Here is a 24,344-nt window from a genome sequence, read left to right on the forward strand (position 1 = left end):
TATGATCCTATACAACATAGGAAAGCCGCTTTAAAGTTTGGATCTACTTTTGAATATAATCCTCATTTGGATTATATTAATAGTAAAGATTTAAAGATTTATAGTAAAGATAGGTGCAGTACGCAAAGATAATTGCAAATACGCAATTGTTTTGCAAAAAAATAGAAAGATGAAGCACCTGCCATGTGATGTTTTGGTGGGAAAGTTACACTTCCTACGATTAATGAGTTACCAGAACCAATCAACAGTTTAGTTTTAGGATCTCAACCTTTGTCAAAACATGATAATGTAGGAAAATATAACACTATTTCAGATGACTTCTTTTGGTGTTAAACCAATTGTAGAAGGGAATTTTATGCCTACATTTAGTGCGTTTTTAACGCACAGGAAGTTTATTGCTAGCAGTTGGTGTTGATCACCAATTTTGACAAATTTACTTCTTTTCTGATGCTGATCAAACATCTCTTCATACTAACTAATATTGTTCTGAACTTGAAGAAGGAACTAACAACAGCAGTCCAGCAAGTTTTGGTAAAAACATAATAATTTGATCAGAGTTTGAATGCAATACTGACAATACACTTTTGGTTAAGGTGGACGATTTTAAATTAAAAATTCATGCTGATTGAGTACCTGTTAATCAGCATAGGGGTCACTATAATGCTCCAACTACTAATGAAGTTGCTGTTTTACTGGTCGATGAAGATAAAGGGCCTAGATATATAATCTTACGTAGTCATGACGGTCAAATGCAACGTGTGTCTGAGCTTCATCGCTCTTATGATCCTTACAATAACCTCTTATGTTTTTGAAGAGTGAAGATGGTTATTATCTAACTACACTGCTAAATTATAATGAACAAAATAAAACAGTCACTTGAAAGCAATTTTATGCCAATTGACTTATGGTTCGAGATAACAATGGGAATTTTTTATATTATTACAGAAACTTGTTTAATCAATATTCTGTTGACATGATCACTGAAAGATGATTTTATTCGTAATAAAAAAAAAATTACATGCTGATGATTACAATCATCTTCAAGATATTGTGCAACAGACACATCAATGTTAATGCTAACAACATGGGTCATAGTGTCGTAGTTCCCTTATCTTTCACGGGTTTACTATGGTATATGCTTGAGAAATCTCAAAATGCTATGACAAAAGTGTGTACACACAGGTGTCCAGATCTATTTATAATTTTTACGTGCAATCCTGAGTGATCAGAAATAAAAAAACGTATTATTCACTGGTCAAAAATCTACTGATGCACATGATAATATATCCAGAGGTTTCCAATTGAAAATGAAAAAACCCCTAGACCTTATTAACAGAAAAGAAATATTTGGTTCGGTCAACTGCTATGCACTGTGTCAAGTGGCAAAAACGAGGCTTACCTCATTGTAATATATTGGTACGGTTAGCAACTAAAATACAACCTAATGAAATTGATACAATCATATCTACTGAACTCCCTGAGAAAAATGCTGACCCATTATTACGACATTGTTTGTAAACATATATGTAACGGACCATGTGATTATATAAATAGGCCATCTCCATGTATGATAAATGGAAAATGCTCAAAAAAGATCCTAGATCCTCGAATGTACATTTGCAGCACTCAAACTGCAGATAACAGTTACCCAACTTATCGCAGAAGTCCAGAGGACAGAAGTCATATGAAACTTTAAACATGCAAGGTAACATAATTGGTATTTATAAATAAATGGATCGAACCACATTGTCCACTGCTGTAATGTTGCTTTAATGCCCACATAAATGTTGAATTTTGCAACTCCATGCATGCGATTTTTATATATGCAAATACATTACCAAAGGTTCAGATCAAGCAACTTTTTCGGTTGAAAATCAAAGAGATGAATTGAATCAGTACATTAATGGTAGATATATGTACATCTGCGACTGACTGGGAATTTTTTGACTTCCCAATTCATCTATGTTATCCCACTATTGTTCACTTAGAAAACTATCAACATATTTATTTTACTGAACAAAATCTCTAATGAGTCCTTAAAAGTCCACAGAAAATCAGTATTATTGCTTTTTTTGAGCTTTGTGAGTCCGATGATCGCTAAGACACTGTTATATCCTAAATTTCCTAGATACTATACCTATAATAATAACAAGTTTTGCAGAAGAAAGTGCAGGACTGACATTGAAGGATTTCCTGCAATCAAAATGGATGCTGCTCTGGGTAAAGTATATACAATTCATCCAAACCAAAGTGAATTCTTTTATCTGCATATGTTATTACATAATGTTAAAGGACCTACATCTTTTGATTACTTGAAAACTGTTGATGGTGTACTACACCATACGAATAAAGCTGCTTGCGCTGTACTTGGCTAACAGGAAAATGATAATCACTGAAAAGACACAATTGGTGATACTTCTACCCGTCAGTCTTTGCCTAAACTGAAAGGAATATTTGCAATTATATTAGTTTTTTGTCATCCTGCCCAACTGGACGTATTGTGGGAAATGTTCCAAAAAGATTTTTGTAAATATATTTTATATCAAATCAGACATCAAACTAATAATGTTCAGATTACAATTTCAGATGAAATATTGAATATTGAAAGGTCTCACTGAGATTGAATATATTGTCGTTACGTTAAGCGAGAAATACTTATGGGATTTCAGTTTACCAACAACAACATATGATAATCAAGAAGCTATTAATGCTTATGATACAATGATAAGACTTTCAACGTCGATGAACAGAAAGAATTTGTAAGTATTAATCTTCCTAAATTAGTACCAGATCAATCTCAGGTGTTTGATGATATAAATGGAAGTGTTGCTAGCAACAACCCAAAAACTTTTTCTTAGATGCTCCTAGAAGCACTGGAAAAGCTTTCTTAATCAATCCACTTCTTGCTCAAGTTCGCTCAACTAAAAATATTACAATCGATGTAGCATTACCAGGAGTAACTGCTATACTTATAAATGGTGGGAGAACTGGACATTCCACTTTTAAGTTACAGTTAAATGTTGCATATGGGCAAGAATCTGTTTGTTCTATTTGTAAAAATAGTCCATTTTGACAAATTTTGCCACATGCTAAACTTATAGCGTGGGATGAATGCACGATGAGTCATCGAGCTCATATTGAAGTCATTGATTGAACCCTTCAAGATGTTAGATCATGCGGTAAATTAATGGGTGGTATAACTTTCGTGTTTGCTGAAGATCTTCGGCAAACATTGCCTGTCATCACGAGGAACTAGGGCTGATGTTGTTCAGGCATGCCTTAGATCATCACCCTTATGGAAATTTATTCTCACTATTAACTTAAGAACTAATATGAGAGTTCATCTTGGGGGTGGCAATGCTAACTTCCCCTTACAACTACTAAACATTGGAAATGGGACTCTTCCTCACAATGATGGTTACATTTCTGTCTATGAAAACATTGATACTATTGTGCAAACAATGGATGATCTCATTTCCAATATTTATCTACAAATTATTAAGCTTTCACAAAAACCATACGAGTAGCTTTGTGAAAGATTTATCATAACTCTCAAAATATTTCTGCATTGGAAATAAATAACATGATTTTAGAAAAAGCTGAAGTTTAGCCACAAGTTTAAGAAGGAAGTTTTATCAATTTAATACTGTTAGAAAATGGGTTGGCTACATTTTATTCTTGGGGGCAAAGTCGAGACAGGGATGCTATATATATATATATATATATAAAAATAACATGTCATGAGTGATCAATGCCCAGAAAAAACTACTGAAGATAAATTGATGAAAATTTATAAACACTTTCTCTTTACAATGTAAGTGCAAACTAAGAAAATCCACTTTGAAATTCTGAGTTTAATAGGTTAAAATGGAATAACAATGAAAAAGTTTTTTTTGTTTTGCTTTTTAGTAAAATACATAGATATCAACTTAATTTTTGATGTGTGTAATCAAATATGAACATATAAAAAATGATTTGTACAATTTTTTAAAATTCAGAGATTAAAAGTGTTAAAATGGATTTTTTATTTTTTTTGTTTCTCGGTAATAAATGAAGAAATCAACCTGATTTTTGGTAAGTGTAATCTTCATGTCAATAAACCATTTCTAGATTTTTGAAATTCGACCTTGAAAGGGGATGAAGAAAGGTAAAAAAATTTTGAACAATGATTATAAATTTTTTCAATTCCAAGTATAGTAAACTAGATCTTCAGAAGATTTGGGCTTGTAAATACTCTTCAGATAAATATTTAAAACCATTTTAGGGTTTTTCTAATTACAATTCTTTAAGGGGTGCAAAAGTATACAGTGCTGCACCTATCTCTGATTACTTGACTAAAGGACATAAAATAAAAGAATTGACTGCTGCGAGGAAACGCAAGTAACCATATAGCACAACACAGGTGATGCTGCGATGGGTAGCTAGCATATATATATATTTATTATATATCTGAAACAAACTATAATGAAGTACATTTCTCACACTTGAGACCTTCAAACACAGTGAACATATTTGTGGCCCATCTAAACATCACAAAAAAAAAAAAATAATAGTTTACCATTAAACTTATAATAATGGTAAAATAATATGTGATAAATAATTTATGTAAAAAAATAAAATTAAAAAAAGATTTGAAACAGAAGATTAGAAAACAATTAAAATTTCATTTTTTTTTTTAATTTTGGGGATCTTTCATTGGCTTCATAACTATCTGACACTGCTGAAAAAAACTTTTCCATCCTGATAAGCTCATTTAAAAAAATCAATAGAAGTTTTTAAGTAATCTGTCTATACAGTCAAAATTTAGATAAAGAATAAGTGTTCAATTTAATAAATTGATTTTTTGAAATATTTTGTTATATTAATTATATCCAATTTACAATGAAATAAATAGAAATCCACATACAATGAAATAAATAGAAAAACTATAATTCAAAAAGTAATATTGATACTTACATTTGTAAAGGAATTGGGTCAGCCAGACTGCGGACATCAATGTTTTTTGTTTCTAAAGGTGCGCTACAGTCTCTTTTTTTGAATAAGACCACTTTATTCAATGAACTGCTAATGTGATGGAAGAAATCCAATTTAATGACACAAAATCTTAGCACATGTGGACTGTATTTCATTTCATACTCTGATAATAATTTCGCTTTAAGAGCATGCACACTAATATTCTGAAAAGAAATAACCGAATAAAGACAATGTTTTCACAAAATCTGAAACTTCAAAACACACTCACACAAATCAGTTTATCTAATATCCTTACCCAGATTGCAAATTTCTGTCATTAAAATAATTTTTCCAAATTTTGCAAAACATCAAGAATTAAAAATTCTACCTCCAACTATTTATAATTCCCTCTTAGGTTATAGTAGAGTATTACTCTAAGTTTGCCTATTGAGAGGCTGCTGAAAATATTTTGTCTTTTTCACTATTCATACACACAAAATCTAATTTAAAAATTAAAATCTTACAAATATTTTAATCTAATAAGATTAAATAGTAAATAACCGTTAAACACAATAAAATAGTTAACAATCTTAAAAATTAAAAACATAGAAGGAATTTAAGTGATTTATGAATTTAATATTTATTGTTTAATTATAATTCAGTTTTTTAATCTTTTTTTATATCGGTTAATATATTGAAAGATGTAGTAGGAATCAGTGAGGTTCAATGGGAAGAGGAAAACGACTTATAGTCAGGTGATTTTAGAATAATTAACTCAGCTTCAAATAATGGGCAAGCAGGAGTAGGTTATGTAATGAACAAGAAGATAGGGAAGAGAGTAGAGTATTTCAAAATGCATAGCAATAGAATAATTGTAATAACGATCAAATTGAAACCTAAATCGACAACGATTATTAATGTCTATATGCCTATAAGTGTCCATGATGATGTCATCAATTTCTTTGTATACACACTACCATGAGGTAGTGTGTATACGAAGAAACTGATGAAGCAATTAAACACATAAAAGGAGATGAAAATTTAATAATAGTTTGAGATTGGAATGCAAGCATTAGAAAAGGCAAGGAAGGAAATATAATGGGTAAATATGGGCTGGGCAAAAGGAATGAAAGAGGGGGCCGACTTATAGAGTTTTGCATGAAGTATAATTCAGAAATTGCCAACATTCAGTTTAAAAATTATAATAGAAGAATATACACATGGAAAAAGCCAGGTGATACTGCAAGGTATGATGGTTAAGCAAAGATTTAGAAATCAACTCATCAACTGCAAAACTTACCCTAGAGCAGACACTGATAACGACCATAATTTAGTGTTAATGAAATGTAGACGGGTTTAAAAACCTGAAGAAAAGGTATCAGATGAATCGGTGGAATTTAGAGAAGCTTGAGGAAGAGGAGGTAAAGAAGATTTTTGAGGAGGGTATTGCAAGAGGTCTGAGTAAAAAAGATAAGGTAGAAAATGTAGAAGAATGGGAGAATGTTAAAAAGAAAATTCTTAAATCAGCAGAAGTGAATAGGCGGAACAAAGAAACTACTAGAAAACCTTGGATTTCAGATGATATATTGCAGCTGAACTTAGAAAATATAGGAATGCTAGTGATGAAGAAAGTAAAAGGAACTATAGACAAATAAGAAATACTATAAACAGGAAGTGCAAACTATTGAAAGAAGAGTGGATTAAAGAAAAGTGTTCAGAAGTGGAAAGAGAAATGAACATTGATAAAATAGATGCAGCATACAGGAAAGTTAAGAAAATTTTGGGGTGCATAAATAAAAATCTAAAAATGTGTTAAACAAAGATGGTATACCGATATATAATACGAAAAGCAAAGTCGATAGGTGGGTGAAATATATTGAAGAGTTATACTACTGGTAAACTTATTTAATGGTTCTCTTAATTAATTTCTTAATTGTCGATGATTCCTTTTACTTTCTCCATCACTACCATTCTTATATTTTCTATGTTTATCCATCAGCTGCAATATATCGTCTGAAATCCAAGGTTTTGTACTAGTTCAATTTGTTCCGCCTAAGTTCACTTCTGCTGATTTAAGCATTTAATGGACTTCTGCTGATTTGAATGGACGGAATACCTGTAGAATTACTGAGCAGTGCAGGTGAGGAAGTGATTGATAGATTATACAAACTGGTGTTTATTATTTATGAAAAAGGGGAAGTTCCATCAGACTTCAAAAAGAGTGTTATAGTCATGATACAAAAGAAAGCAGGAGCAGATAAATGTGAATACAGAACAATTAGCTTAACTAGCCATGCATCAAAAATCTTAACTAGAATTCTGTACAGAAGAATTGAGAGGAGAATGGTAGAAGGAGAAGACCAGTTTGGTTTTAGGAAAACCAAACAATTCTATTAATAATAGAAGGAAGATTAAATAAAAACAAACCAACATACTTGACATTTATAGACCTAAGGCATTCGATGACATAGACTGGAATAAAATGTTCAGGATTTAAAAAAAATTAGGGTTCAAATATACAGATAAAAGAACATATGAAAGAAACCGTAATAAAAAAGGAAGTCCGACACGGATGTTCCCTATGTCAGTTACATTTTAATCTTTACATAGAACTAGCAGTTAATGATGTTAAAGAACAATTTAGATCCGGAGTAACAGTACAAGGTAAAAAGATAAAGATGCTATGATTTGCTGATGTAGTAATTCTAGCTGAGAGTAAAAAGGATTTAGTTCTGTAATTGTTTTGATTACATTTTTCTGTATGATTTGATACGTTGTAATAATAAGTTTATTAATTTTTAATTGTACACTATGTTCATGAAAAATACCAAACTTTTTTAATTTTTACTCAAACACAATCAAGTTGCCCCTCTTCAATAATCCGTTTATATATATAAAATTAACTACGGTAAAAGGATTTAGAAGGAACAATGAATGGCATGGTGAAGTCCTTCGCAAGAACTACTGCATGAAAAGAAATGAAAGTTAGTAGAAATAACAAAGATGAACCACTGAATGTAAAAATAGGAAGAGAAAAGATTATGGAGGTGAAGAATTTTGTTATTTGGGAAGTAGAATTACTAAAGATGGACGAAGCAGGAGCAATATAAAATGCCGAATACCACAGACTAAATGAGCCTTCAGTCAGAAATATAATTTGTTTACATCAAAAATTAATTTAAACATCAGGAAAAAATTTTTGAAAGTATATGTTTGGAGCGTAGCTTTATATAGAGGTGAAACTTGGACGATCAGAGTACCTGAGATGAAAATATTAGAAGCTTTTGAAATGTGGTGCTATAGGAGAATGTTAAAAATCAGACAGGCGGATAAAGCGACAAATGAAGAGGTGTTGCGGCAAATAGATGAAGAAAGAAGCATTTGAAAAAATACAGTTAAAAGGACAGACTAATAGGTCACATATTAAGGCATCCTGAAATAGTCGTTTTAATATTGCAGGGACAGGTAGAAGGAAAAAATTATGCAGGCAGGCAACGTTTGGAGTATGTAAAACAAATTGTTAGGGATGTAGGATGTAGGGGTTATACCGAAATTAAACCACTAGCACTAGATAGGGAATCTTGGAGAGCTGCATCAAACCAGTCAAATGACTGAAGACAAAAAAATATACATTGAAATCCCAAGGAAGGTGGAAGGATTGGACTGACACACATTTAGGGCGGCTTCTTTTCACAAAGTCACATATGTGTTTCTGCACAATCTGAATGGTGCCACCCTGCAGCTTCTATTTTAATGCACAAACTAAAGTTGTTTCACGTAAGTTTACTTTTGATAGCTAGAGAACTACAGAAACCCAAAATTCTCCCTACATTTTGTTCCCTTTTAAGATGCAATGCAGTACTCTTGTAATTTCAGTAAAGATATTACCCATCCCTTGTTGAACAATATATACATAAAGTTGTCTATCGGTTAAAAAGTGAATTATCTGAATATTCCAATCGAGTAAAATTTTTCTCAAAGATTGTGCAAATCTGTATATTTACATGATCATAGGCCTTAAACAAGTCAAGAAAACAACATCAGTCAAAAGACGTGACTTTCCAAAACATGTACAATTGTTTCCACTGGTTGTATTAATGCAGTCAATAGATTAATAGTTAACAGATTTTACATTTCTACAGTATGCTGATTGTCTTGATGACATTATCATCTGAATGTTTTATAATATGTCTATAAATTACTTTTCCCGATAATTTAGGTTTAATAAATTAGTACAATTTAACTATCATTTTTTTACCGATCTGTTAACCTCTTTAAAACTCATTTTTGCAATTTTTCATTTCAATAATTAGGGAAATTTCATTGCATCACCGATATAACAATGCGTAGCAAAGGCTTACTTGTCATTAAAGCATCTTTTAATTGTAAAATAAGACACTCATACATTTGTTATCGGTAGTTTTTTATTTGTCAAAGTTCTTAGATTATCTTTTAGTTCTGTAATTGTTTTGATTACATTTTTCTGTATGATCTGATACAATGTAATAATAAATTTATTAATTTTTAATTGTACAATATGTTCATAAATACCAAACTTTTTTAATTTACAATCAAACACATTCAAGTTGCCCCTCTTCAATAATCCTTTTATATAAATAAAATTAAATACGGTAACTTCCCTAATTCTACAGAAATTAGCTTAGCGTCACGATCTGATATGCATGCAACATGTCTGCAAACAATCATCAGGATTACAAATGTTTCTTTTATTTGTTAAGTACTCGATTCATAGGTTACTTGTATGTTTATATGAGGCCTGTTCAAGAAATACATAGACTGTTTGAATTGCTCAGGTCCAGTTGGTTCCAGTCAAATCTGCTTGGCGTCACCATGTTCGTACAGATCAGCTGATTACAACACAGTTTTTCGATTGCAAATGTCAGTACAGGTTGCTTAGCTATGCGGTTGTTTGTGAAGTGTGTTTTTTCATTCGGTGGATTTTAGAATGAGCGACTTGAATGAGCAAAGAGTTACAGTGAAATTTTGTGTTAAACTCAAAAAATCTGCAAGTGAAACTTTTGATATGCTCAAGACTGCTTACGGCGACGTTGCTATGAAGCATGCGATATGTTTTAAGTGACATGGACGTTTTAAAGATGGTTGTCAGTCGATTGCAGGTGATGAGCATCCTGGACGTTCTTCCACATCAACTGACGACTCACAAGTAGACAAAATCAACACCCTAGTTTGGGCAAATCGACGTCTGACCGTCAGAGAGCTCGCTGAAAAGTGTGGATGATATCAGTTGGACCATGTTATGAGATTTTTAGCGAAAAATTGAAGATGCACCATGTTGCTGTGAAATTTGTTTCACACCTGATGACGGATGACCAAAAAACCCATCACGTCGGGCGATGAATCTTGGATCTACGGTTACAACATTGAAACAAAGGTTCAATCGTCCAAGTGGGTGGGTGAAACATCTCTCAGACCAAAAAATGCTCGCCAAGTAGTTTGTTCCAAAGTGAAGGAGATGTTGACAGTTTTCTTTGACGCTCAGGGCGTAGTCCATCACGAGTACCTCCCCTAAGGCTCCACAATGAACCAGACTTCCAGACAATACACTGAAGTTCTCAAACGTCTGCGGGATGCTATCCAGCAGAAAAGGCCAGAAATGTGGAAGAGTGGTGACTGGTTTTTTCATCCCGACAATGCTCCAGCCCATTCAGCACTCAGAACTCATGACTTTTTGGCCAAACTCTCAATCACTGTTCTTCCTCACCCACCCTCCTACTCACCTGACCTCGCTCCCTTGTGACTTCTTCCCCAAACTCAAAAGACATTTGAAAAGAAGAAGATTTGAGACGATTCGCAAGATTGAGGCAAATGCGACGAAGGAACTGAAGAACATCACAAAAGAAGCGTTCCAGGACTGTTTCCACACTTATCCCAATGTGTGCGTCGGGGAGGAGAGTACTTTGAAGGGGACCCAGACAAGTAACTTCTAAATACAGTACTTTTTTTTTTTTTTTGTCTTCAGTCATTTGACTGGTTTGATGCAGTTCTCCAAGATTCCCTATCTAGTGCTAGTCGTTTTATTTCAGTATACCCTCTACATCCAACATCCCTAACAATTTGTTTTACATATTCCAAACGTGGCCTGCCTACACAATTTTTTCCTTCTACCTGTCCTTCCAATATTAAAGCGACTATTCCAGGATGCCTTAGTATGTGGCCTATAAGTCTGTCTCTTCTTTTAACTATATTTTTCCAAATGCTTCTTTTTCATCTATTTGCCGCAATACCTCTTCATTTGTCACTTTATCCACCCATCTGATTTTTAACATTCTCCTATAGCACCACATTTCAAAAGGTTCTAATCTTTTCTTCTCAGATACTCCGATTGTCCAAGTTTCACTTCCATAAATACAGTACATTTTGTTTTATGACATTAGTCTATGTATTTTTTGAACAGACCTCATTATATTGTTATTGACAATGGTATACATGTAATTCCATGTTTTCAAACAAATAAATTATTATTATGGTGAAGTACGCATAAATATCCTACTTTAATGAGATGTAATCATCACCAAGATTTAAGCTTCAAGAGTCTCAATCGGATCAGAGTTTGTAATGAGCCTGAGGTTATATTGCAATTTCAGCAGTATAATTCCTGAATCACAGACCAAAGAGCCTGTGGATCTTCTTTGTCGACTGGACCTTCAACAGCCTCTTCACTAATTGAATTACTAAGGATCAAGAAATGATTTAAGCGCTTCAGTCAGCCTATTGTGAGTTTTGTTTATCTTCTGCTTTACTGAAAATATACTGATAATCAGTATGAGAAATTTTTCAATCTCAATCACAGTATGTTCTGGTATTTTGTGTTTGTTTTTGTAATTTAAATAATTAACTGTGTATTCTTGTTCAACAAAAAAATACGATAAAGTCCTATTTACATCTATATTAGTAATGTGATCTTATATTAATGTTATCTTTTACTAAAAATATCAAATTCTATAGAGAGAAACAAAACAATATTTTTAAAGCAACTAAAAAATCATTTCACTTACTACTCTTACTTTTTATTATGATCTCCACCAAGAACTTTCAGAGAGATCTCTACTTCTTCAGAAAGTTCTTTTTTGTACATTACATTTTTTATTACAAAATCTAATATTTCAAAATGGTCATCACTCATCAAGAAGTAGTTTCTTGGTTCTTAATTTTGTCATCAACGAAATGTAAATATAATCAAAAAAAAAAATATTTTTATAGTCTTACCACCTACTAAAGTTACTAATTTGAATCGTGTAGCTGTGTAAGTGTAAAATCTGCTAAATTCTGGATTCAGATGGCCTGAATGAAAAAAATTGGCGAGCCAAGATATCATTCAATGGCACCTCTAATTACAACTACGTTCTTAAATGTACATACTGTTTTTATATTTTAGCATTAGTTTTTTAATATAGAACTAGTACTCAAAGCCTAGACACCTTGAATTATAAAATTATTTCACGTAATCGAAGACATTATTGTAAATAATAAAATAAATTTTATTAAAACAATTACAAATGAAACTGATAAAAATATAGAATTTTGTTGCCCGTTCAATTTTCAGAGTCATATTCTTATTTATGAAACAATTTATTTCATAAATCTATTTACTCATTTCCTGGAAATTAATTATAAAATAAAAATAACTAATATTATAAAAATTAAAACGATTACCTGCTGTATTTTAACATGGTAAGTACCGATATATGTATACAATTCCCGTTTCAATATTCTTGTTAATAGTGTTTTAGTCTTATGTAAATCTGGATTCGTATCGTTTAATAATGTAAAAAATATATGATCAGTTAAAGTTGAAAATGCACTCATATCTTCTTGGGTTTCAGATAATTTAAAACTGTACGAGAAAACAGAAATAATAATAATTACTATTTTTAAAGATACCTTCACATTTCCCCATTTTTTTAATCATGAAGCGACCTGTTCTATGCAGGGAGCAAACAGACCTGAGCAAGAGTGTGAAAACACTGTGGGCCTAAGCCCAGCAACAAACACTGAAACGGATATTAATATCTTTATTATACATAACGGATATAGACAGTATGTCTGAAAATTTCCTGAACTGAATTAAATAAAAATACAGATTTAAGGGTAAACAAATTTACTCACACCAGCCCTCTACAACAGAACTCTTTTCTAGTTATACAATCGTTGCAGTGCTGGTAGAGCCCATTAAACGCTCTGAAGAAATCACCTTGCGGGATTGCCCTCAAATGCACGATGCAAGCCCTTTGGAGGGCCGGAATGTTGTCGAAAAATCAGCCTTTCATCTTCAACTTGAGTTTTGGGAACAGAAAATAGTCTGCTGGAGCCAAGTCAGGTGAACAGAGTGGGTGGGATAAGAAGGTGATTTGACTTGCGGTGTAATAACCTGTTAAAACTGCTGCCATGAGTTCCGAGGCATTGTTGTGCAAGAGTCCAAATACCTGGATCCTGGTACTCAAGCTAGATTCGATGAATCAAGTGTTTCATTACTTCCAAATATAATTTAGAATTCATGGTTTGATTGGTCGGGACAAATTCATGATGAATCAGGCCCTTTGAGTCGAAGAGAATGCAATCAATATTGTTTTCATTCTTGATTTTTGCTGCCTGACTTTCACTGGTCATTGTGCTCCAGGACTCAACAAAGTAGTGAATGGATGCTTCATTTGCGGATCATATATGAAGCACCAGTTTTCATCCCCGGTTACAATTGCTTGCAAAAAACTTGAGTCACTATTGGCAGTTTCAACGAAGTCTTGAGCGTTTGCACTTAAGACTTAGTTGAAACTGAAATGTACGTACCGTATCTTTACCGATGTTTATCTCTTCCGCTATAGCCTGAAGGATAAGATGAGGTTGTTCAAGCGGGAGCATGCGGACTTTTGCAATATTTTTGTCGTGAACAGCTGTTGACAGCCTCCCACATCAATCGTTGTAATCCAACGATTCTCTATGGTTTTTAAAATACTTTCATCATGTGTATGTTGTAGCATGAAATGTGGCTTTATCACAGATGCTTGGTGTATCATAGAATTAGTTTCAACAAAAGAATTTTATTGCGCTCCTCTGGTCCATGTTGTGAGCTTGCACAAGATCAAATGAACACAACGTATGCGGCCAAATATAACTTGAGACTGGAGTGACAAAATTTTGAACACACACTTGTCGGACATCGTACTACACAGTTCCTTGGTTGTTTGAGAGATAGTGCTACTTGTACCGACTACAGAAATTTAGTTTGGGAACTTTTCAGACCTACATGTAGTATACTTATAGGTATGATAACTAATTTTAAAAACAAAGATCAAGTTTATACACATCACAACTAACTATAAATATAAGACAATATCAAAAAATGCAGGTCTACGTTTTGTAGTGTGCCAACCAATAACAGCATAGTAACAAGCCCAGCTTCTAAAACTGTATAAGTGTTCTGATTTTAACTGCTGTGTTTACATTGGAAGTTGATAAATTAGTATTTTTGTGATTAAGTATGTGTAATATGGTGTTACGCCACGGATAAGAATTTGGAACAAGCTGATGTGAAGTTTTGTATTAAGTCAGGGAAATAGATTACAGAGACATACAAGTTGCTTCTCAGAGAGTAAGTGTGAATTTAATGGATCGTACATAATATTTTAATTGGCACGCATGCGCCAATAACAGAACAACCCTGAAGGATGAAGAACAATCCAGAAGACATTCCACTAGCATAGTCTTAAAATGTGAAAAAAATCAACCCCTCAGGCCAGACCATCAATAGAGAATTTTATTTTTGAGTTCTAAGGTGCTTGAAGGAAAATATTCAGCAAAAGTGAACAAATCTATGGTGCGAGAAGAACTGGATTCGCTATGATGACAATATATCCTGATACCAAAGCAATCCTTATAGAACATCATATTATTGCTTCTGCACTTGCCTTAAAACTTAGCTTCTATAGACTTCTTCCTTTTCCTGAAGGTGAAAATGGAGATGAAAAGTTGCCGCTTTAACACCATTGCTGAAATGCAGTGGAGATCAGTTTGTCTCGACTCGCTTACAAAAGATCAAGGCCACATTCCAGAAGCTGCTGGAACACTGGGACTGGTAGATTAATGTGCAAGATGATACTACTACTTCAAAGGAGGTGATATTCAAACTTAGGTAAATAAAGTACTTTTAATTAAGTAGAGCTTGTTTAGGCATTTTTTGATATAGTTCAATATACATACATCCAAAAATATAATATATTTACAAGCTTGTGTGTGTGTGTGTGTGTGTGTGTGTGTGTGTGTGTGTGTGTGTGTGTGTATATATATATATATATATATATATATATATATATATATATATAAATAATATATAAATTCATCTGCATGAAAACACATACATCTTTATCCACAAATTATCCATACATTTTATTCCTGTAAGAGATTAATGTTGGTAATATATCAAAATTGGAGCTTCACAACATATATAATTTAAAATCTTTTTGCAACTGCCCATCGAATTCTGATCACCTCAATCAGCAAACATAAAGAAATCAGGACACCTATTAAGTTAGGGAAATCGATTACAGAGACATTCAAGTTGCTTCTCAGAGAGTACAATGTAGAGGTAATGGATCGCACATAATAAATCTTACAAGTTTAATTCCTGACTTACCAGCACATATTTAATTATTAAAAGCCTTTTAAGTAAAAAGTGCATTATAAACAATCTTTTAATTTTTTTCCCATGAGTTGCAATACTGAAGCGATTACAAACATCAAGAAATTAAATTTCATGTTATACAACAAAAACAATTTTATAAGATAAAAATTTAGCGATGAATAGTAAAAATTAGAAGCATAAATGATCATGAAACTAATTAATTATAATAATTACAAAATAAAATTAATGCGTAGTATAAATTTATACTTAAAACATTATTACATAAATATTTACTATTTATGTTAATTAAATATTTAATATTTATTTAAATGGTTAATAAACATATAAAACTATAAACAAAGTTGTAGAGAATTTAATTTTGAACAAAACTGTGTAAGATAAGCAGAACTAAAACAGATGTGCAACTCATTCCTTTGATCAGAGTAACCTTCATTCATAAAATTTGAATTACGCTCAAAGTAGATAAAATTATTGTAGCTGTTGACTTTCCAGATAAACATTGCTTAATTTAAAATTAAAATTATGTATCGACTACAAAGACCAAAATATATAATCACAATTCCAGTTTTATCATAACCGCAATGTTTTAAACACTACTTCTTATATAAATTTACTGGGCCTTGAATTTTTTTTGGTCAAAACCAATTGCTGTTAAAATGACAGAAAAATTATGTTAGATAGTGTAATATAATATTAGTGTTGCTGTAGAATGTCATTTACAATGACATGAATCTTTTAACAGCAACTGGTTTTAGCCAAGGAAAATCCAAGTCTCACCAAATTTACATGTATGCACATATATATATATATATATATATATACAATATTAAGTGTGCATTATATCTGAGTGTATCATTATCTTGGTCAATGAACAGCAGAATAGTTCATTTTATATAAGTGACTGAAACGATAACTATAATTTCAAACAATGTGAAAAATTAAAGCAAAGATAAATTTTAATAATTAATTATATCTGCTGCTAGGATGATATTTGCTAAACTGAAATTAACATTGCATTTTCTATCAGTTTCTAGTTTTTATTAAAGTTTATAATTGTTTGTGAGTGTGTCTTTAAACTTAATAATTCAGTTTATCCAAATGATCAGAGTGATAAATAAACACGCCTGAATACAAAATGACATTGAAAGCATCGAGTATAATGACAAAATGAGATAAATTATGATGAATGAAAATCATTAAGATGAGCATAATCATGATTATGATGATGAATGAATCTCATATGATTAGGTTGTCTGTAAAACATAGGAAACAATTAATGGTGTGAAATATTGAAATTATGTAAATTGTAATTCTATTTTAATGGTCCTTTATTACATTAATAGCAGAAAGAGATATTCTGTAGTCTGTTTTTTAAAAGTGGCTCTTATTAAAACCTTCTTTCCATTGTCCTGTGAATTTTATAAAGCATTTTTATATTAACTGTTTTACTAAAACAGTCTCGGCAGAGCAGGTTAAGACGTAATCCATCAAACATAAAAAAAGATGGTCCTCCTCTTATATTTTAATATTATGGGAAAAAACAATTTTATTTTTTCATTGAAATTAATATAATATATTTATTATTATTATTATAATTATTTGTGTATTATTACAACTTAATTATAATTAATTAGTAATAATTTTATATAACTAATAAATAATAATAATACAACTAAAAATAGAAGAGGTTAAGCATCTTGATCAGATCATGCTGTGACTATTTGACTGAAAAATTGAACATGCATCGAGTTGCAGCAAAGTTTGTTCCTCGTTTGGTAACTGAACAGCAGAAAGAACATTGAATGGACGTTTATCAGCAATTTCTTGAACAAGCCAATGACAATGAAACATTCACACAAAGGATCATAGTGGGAGATGAAAGCTAAGCTTACGGCTCTGTCATCGAGACAAAAGTTCAATCATTACAATAGATCGGCAAAGGATCTTCACGCCCAAGAAATGCGTCAGTCTCGACCTGATGTCAAAGTGATGCTCACCGTTTTTTTCAATTTTAATGGAATCGTGCATTTTGAATCTTGGTTTAGGTGAAACAGTGAACTGTGCGTACTATCAAAGTATTTTACATCAGTTACATGAAAAAATCCGCAACAAGAGACCAGAGTTGTGGTGAGAGAACTCATGGTTCCTTCACCACGATGATGTGCCCGTGCACTCAGCTTTGTTAATTCATCAGTTGTGGCCAAAAATCAGATGACTGTCCTCCCTCAGCCTCCCTATTTGCCAGACCTGGCTCCTTGCAATTTTTTCTTATTTCCAAAATTAAAATTGGTGATAAAAGGACACTGTTTTGAGACTATAGATGTAATTAAAGCAAATTCTTCATGGACCTTAAAGGCCATTTCAAACGAAGCTATCCAGGAGTGCTTCATGAAGTGGAAACACTGCTGGAATAAGGGTCTGAGTAGGGGTGGGGAAGGGAGTACTTTGAAGGGACAAGGACCAATAATTTGTAAAATTAATAATAAAGGTTATAAAAATAAAGTTAGGTAATTTTCTGAACAGATCTTGAATAAATTTAATACTAAATTGGGTAAATTAAATTAAGCAAACTATTATAAATATAAATACACATACAGACTTACACTTTATCTCCAACAGAGAATTTGTAAACTTTATTAGCTTCTACAAAAGCATCAATATACCTGAAAACAAATAAATAAAAAAAAGTAATAATGTGCATAAGTATGTACAAATTTATATAGGGTGTATAAAAAAGGTCATCCAACATGTTTTTAGTTTAATACTGGTATACATTTATTATAAATATGGGTCTAAAAACACTTCTTTCACTATCTGTCAACCATTTTGTTTTTGGAAGGAAAATTCATACATTTACAACAGGTTGAACTACTTATTGAAATTTGGTATTATCTTTTTAAATTATTTTCTGTAAAAAAGTAGACATGGTGATTTAAGAGTTTTAATTTTCAAAACAGTGGCCTCCTATAATATTACAAAGTAATTGTTTATTAGCTAAAATTGTAAAGACTTCATCGTGAACAAAATGGAACTTCATTTTCCAAATCAGACATCAAACAGCCACATTTAACGGAGAATATTAGTCTATGCCCGGTTTAGAAAATAATTTTGTTCTAGTTTTTATTTCTTACACTGTGTATATTAATTAATATTACTCAAATAGTATACCATTAAACCAGTGAGTGACATCTGACAAAAGCTCAATAAATTTTGTAAAAATTTAAAATAATTATGACAAAAGCTGTAGTATTTTAACAATACAATATAAATTTAATTATAGACAAAAAAAAAAATTACTGGTTATCAAAAAATATAAAATAAAACATTATTTCTGGAGATTTCATAAATTTAATTTTTCACTAAAACAATTTAATGCCTTAAAAATGGCATGAAATAATCAAAGTAAATTTTCATTGTGTTATAATTTATATTGATGCAGCACTCAGCTTGTCTGGTCATTGAAGCTTGTTCAATGAAGTTCAAATATTATTCTGATTTGCTGACAATTATATCAACACTCAATTCATTTTAAGCATTTACCCGCACAGAAAACTATGCGCTTCAACTACCCCAGCTGGAAAAAGTACAATGGATTTAAGTCTAGTGAGGGGAAACCCAGGAAAATAGACCATCCATAACTCTTGACCCAGAGCCAAGAAACTGATAAGTATTTAAAAACTGTCTGATATTAATAGAAGAATGTGTAAGAGCACAAACATGTAAAAGCCAAATTTGTCATACAAATGCTAGAGGAATATTTTTAAGACAGTATGAAATACGTTAGTGAAAAATTTGTGATATGTTTCTCCAGTGTATCTTTTAGGCAAAAAAATAAAAACCATTCAGTACGTTCCTAAAGACACCTACCCAAACACCAACAAAAAAATATAGCACATGCTTTTGCAAATGTAGCAGTGATATGGATACAACAGCCAACTTTCAATCGATGCAAAGGCCATGAATATCTTCCTGAAAGTTATTCTTCTGCATAACAATCTCGGTCGATCTTCTTCAACTCTGTCCAAAACCCATTCCTTTAATTCAGGTGTGAGGCCAGACTTCAGTCTACAGTAAACATTCATCAGTGATTCAAATGTACTGATCTCAAACCATAGGTGGATTTTGATAAATAGTTTACCAGAAAGATGTCTGCTTCAGACATCTCTGAGATAAAGTGTAATTGCAGTGTTGCTTTTGCAACACTCCAATTACTTTCCCGAATATTAAATGCGAATTGACTATTTCATGATTTATTTATAAATTTTTCATATCTCAAAGAAATGTTGAAGTTATAAAAAATAATTGTAATGCACAATAATCAGAATAGTGTGTTTTTACTTAACTCAAAATGCAGGATAGCGAACCTAAAGAAATAATGAATTTGGAGGACCATAGAAATTTTGGGTATATTTAGGAAAATTAAAATAAATGTTGGGTTTAATGAATGATACCACTTAGGTATAAAATTTATGTTGATTTGGTGGTAGTGGACTGTGTAGAATAATTCTAGGGCTGGAAGAATCCCTTGGACTGGTATGAGAATGAAGATACTTGATAAATGAGATAAACGATATTTAATTTACAAGATTCACTAAACTACACATAGTAAATGCACCAAATGATACCTCGCAGATGGAACAACCTTAGCAATGCGGGCAGAGGCGATGTTGCTCTCGACAAGTGCTAAAATATGACTTCTCACTGTTAGAGCGAAGACAATGTTGCTACCAACAAATGCTATGCACAACTGATTTAAATATCGGTTACAACCAAACCTTATTACAAGTTCTCCCACCACTTTTCAATGTCCAACACAAAACACAAGTAAAACTGTATTTTAATTGCACAAATTTGCAAAGACAATTATAAATCAGCTGACTGTAATATATTTTACCAATATTCAGTCAATATTTTTGACCGAGTCATGAAGCTAACATCACTGGTTTAAAGGTTCTGTTTAGGTAATTTTTATCATATACACAGAGCGATTCCAAATTGCGCGGCAATCTCTTGGGAGATGATTCTATGGCCAAAAATAAGAAAAACATTCATATAAACATAAGGCAGAAAACGGTTCATTAGTGAGTTTTGGCTCACGAAACATTTAGCCCTGCTCTCTATTTCCTCTGTGAAATTAAACCGTACTAAAATTCTTGGGATACAAATAAAGGGGTAAATTTGGTGCTTCCTTATGGTTTTTGATATAAGATTGAATAGAAGCGGTCCCAGACCTCTATTTCACTTAGGTTTTAAGAAAAAAGAGGTAGTACTTCAAAACATTCTGTCAAAGAATACACTTTTTTGGGTTTGGAATAAAATAACTTTGTTAATTTACCGATACACAAAAAATTCCTAGTTAACTTTTTTGAGAATTTAATTATGAGAATATCGATGTAAGTAACGTCTATTAAAATTAAACATAAACTTGGAGAACTTCAGGAAGGATCAACCAAATAGTAAAAGAGGTTGGTGGAATGAGAATACGATAACGGAAAAGAACAAGGGATGGAGAGAATGATGGAAAGGCAAGAAGAAGAATGATGGGGAGGAGATAAAAAAGAAAAGCATATATGAAAACAAGAAAAGGGAATGTAGAAGAATAATAAACAAAGAGAAAGAGAATGTATGGGATGATTTCACTAAAAGGTTAGAGGAAGATGTAGAGGGAAATAAAAAGTCTTACATAAGATGATGATGAAACAGGAGAAAACCTGCTGAAGGCAGGAAGTCTCCATACTGCCAGCAGTATGGAGACAGAAGGAAGGCATGGAAAAGCTATTTCAATAACTTTTTAAATGACGGTGAATAGAGAGAAGATCAAGCGGATGTAAGAAGCTGTGAAGGCCGAAAGGGGAACCGGCATCTTGGCTGGAAATAGAAAATGCAATGAAATCAGTGAAAGATGATAAAGCAAGTGGGATAATAATGGTTGAACAGAATGATAAGAAAGGTATGGACAGAGGGTACAGTACCAATCGACTAGGTAAAAGTAGATCCTAGTAAAGCCAGTTATTTTTACACGGATTTGAATACTAGATCGTGGATACCAGTGTGTGGAACCACACATCTCAGGAATGGTCGAACTGAGAATGTACAAGACTACACTTCATTTACACTCATACATATCATCCTCATTCATCCTCTGAAGAATTATCTAAATGGTAGTTACCGGAGGCTTAACAGGAAAAAGAAAGAAAAAGGTAAAAGTAGAAGTAGTACTGATATTCAAGAATGGAGCAGGTGACTGTGTAAGAATTACAAAGAAATTACGCTGATGAGCCACTGTGCAAAATTGTTTGAAAGAATAATCATGAGCAGAATCAAAACACACATCAATGGGATATTGAGTGATGAAGAATATGGTTTTTGGCTAGGAAGAAGCACAATAGATCTGATTTTTTTCAGTAAAGCATACAATTGAAAAGAAGTGGTAATTCGGGAAGAAAAACTATATGGTATTTCATCAATATTTGGCTTACAATATGATGAATAGAAATATATCTGGCAAAATGTGAAAGAATTGGGAGTAGACCTGTACATAATAGTATGGATAAAAGAACTAAAGTAAAGTGGTGCAGAGTGAGGATTGTAAAAAGGACCAACAAGGTGGTTCGAAATTAAAAGAGGATTAAAGCAAGAAGGGATACTGTCACCTATTCTATTCAAGTAATCGTGGAAAGGAAGGTAAAGGGAAAAAAAGAAATAAAACACATGATCTTTGCAGATGATATGGTAATACGGGGCGAAGAGATTGAGCAGGTACAAGGGGAACTGGATGAATGAAATCAGCAACTTAAGCAGGTAGGTCTTGAAATAGGCAAAGAGAAGACAAGAGGCTGAAAAGAAACATTCGACTAAACAATATTCTGAAAGAAAGATTTACTTATTTGGGAACTGAAATAGGCAATATGGTGTAATATGAAATTACAAAGAGATTGGAAAAATGGAGAAAGCTGTTCCAGAGTGCTAGACATTTGATCTGGGACAATAAAATACAAAGAAAATCAAAGGAGGTAATGAACAAAATTATGTACCAATAGCTACTATATACAGTGGAGACACCGGTATTGAACAAGAAAGATTGGAATAGATGATAAAGGCTGGCGAGATGAAATTCATGAGAAATATAGCAGGAAAGACTAGGATTGACAGAGTAAGGAATGAAGACACCAAGGAGATCAGAATGGAAAGTCTGAGAAAGAAGGTGGAGAAGGGCAGATCGAGGTGGCTGGAACATGTGAAAAGAATGGATACCAGTAGGATCCTAAGAATGTGGGCAAAAGAGGGAAAAAGGCCTAGAGGATGCCCACGCAAAAGACAGTTGGACGATGTATAGGACCAGCTACAAAAGAAAGACTTTTCACAGGAGGAAATTTGTAGAGAAGAGACTTGGAAGAACAAAAGGAAAAGGAGAGGTTTAGTCAATACCTATACCCAGAACGGTGGAACAGGTCCGGCTAAAGTAAGTATGTAAATATATAATTATAACCGATCAAAGCTGATGCATCAAAATTGAAAAAAGAAAAATGTTATAAAATGTTAATTGTCATTAATAAATAAAATCTGCTCAACTCATAACTACTAGAACAACAAAACGCAAACAATTTAGTGAACTATTTTTTCTAACAGCGTTACCAACTCTTCTTAATAAGCAGAACAACACTCTCATAATCTGGTGGTTCATAAATTTATCTTTACATTTGTAAATGTATTATTTTTCCAGATATTTTTTGTAACAAATAAAACATTTAATTAAAAGATACACAAATCTTCATCAAGGATATAGAAAATTTAAAAAATTGTAAATAAAAATGACCTTCTAGAAAAAGTAAACATTTACAAAATAAATATAAACATAAATATTTTAACTTGCAGCTGCTTCTATATAAATACAGAATATTATAAGCAACTGAAATTACATGAAATAATTCTTTTTTCTATTTTAGATTATAACACCGATAATTTAATAATTAATGATTATTCTGTAACTATTCGTGTCTTTGTTTTATTTACGTTTACAAATTAAATTCTTTGATGTTAAATAGTTTTCTGATTTAAATTACTGAAACAAATCTTGGAAGAATTAATATTACAAAATTTCAATACAAATGATAATAATGAGTATGAATGTAAATGCGATTTATTATATTCATTAGCGAGGAAGTCTAATTTTACAATAAGATCCATCCACAAAAAGAAGTTGAAATTTTTAAGAATCAGAAATAGAAATAATAAAATTTGTAAAGGAATGGAAAATGCTAAGAGAAGAAGAGCAAAAACTACAACATCAAGCCACAACTCAATAGCTAGCTAAGTTGGATTACAATACCTTTTTATGTTTAGTATAAACCTTCTTTTTTTTTTTCACTCTCCTCCCCTGGGTCAGATAGACTGGCTGATATTTCACAATTCAAGAGAGTGTCCATTTTACTCTAACGGGCCTCCCCACCTACCGGCTTAATATGCGGCATGGTAGGTCAGCCCGCCGGTCGGCCCTTTTGAGTTATCTTTGCTTGCATTATTGACATCACGCCACCATACCTTGTTTAGTCGTGACGTGTGTTTTGGCTTTTCTCTTTTGTTTAATACCTACTATCCCTTGGAGTCCCCAACGGATCATTGTTATCGACACACCTCAGCATGCCGACTCTCACCGCTGGGGCTATCCACCCTTCCCTAATCTACTTTAAAATCCCTATTGCCTTTCACCCAC

General features: G+C 32.3%; 1 protein-coding gene across 3 annotated transcripts in view; it reads right to left on the minus strand.

Annotated features, from left to right (window-relative positions):
• fal (SAM and HD domain containing deoxynucleoside triphosphate triphosphohydrolase falten) overlaps positions 1 to 24,344 on the minus strand; it is a 100,061-nt gene that overhangs the window by 22,607 nt on the left and 53,110 nt on the right. For all 3 annotated transcript variants that reach the window (XM_075381446.1, XM_075381445.1, XM_075381447.1), the window contains exons 6-8: positions 18,235 to 18,294; positions 12,649 to 12,829; positions 4,957 to 5,177 (exon numbers count right to left, since the gene is read on the minus strand). In XM_075381446.1, the coding sequence (XP_075237561.1) occupies positions 4,957 to 5,177; positions 12,649 to 12,829; positions 18,235 to 18,294 (462 nt within the window). The remainder of the gene's footprint in view (positions 1 to 4,956; positions 5,178 to 12,648; positions 12,830 to 18,234; positions 18,295 to 24,344) is intronic.

This window comes from Lycorma delicatula, chromosome 13 (genome assembly GCF_047948215.1).
Source record: "Lycorma delicatula isolate Av1 chromosome 13, ASM4794821v1, whole genome shotgun sequence".
Taxonomy (NCBI): domain Eukaryota; kingdom Metazoa; phylum Arthropoda; class Insecta; order Hemiptera; family Fulgoridae; genus Lycorma; species Lycorma delicatula.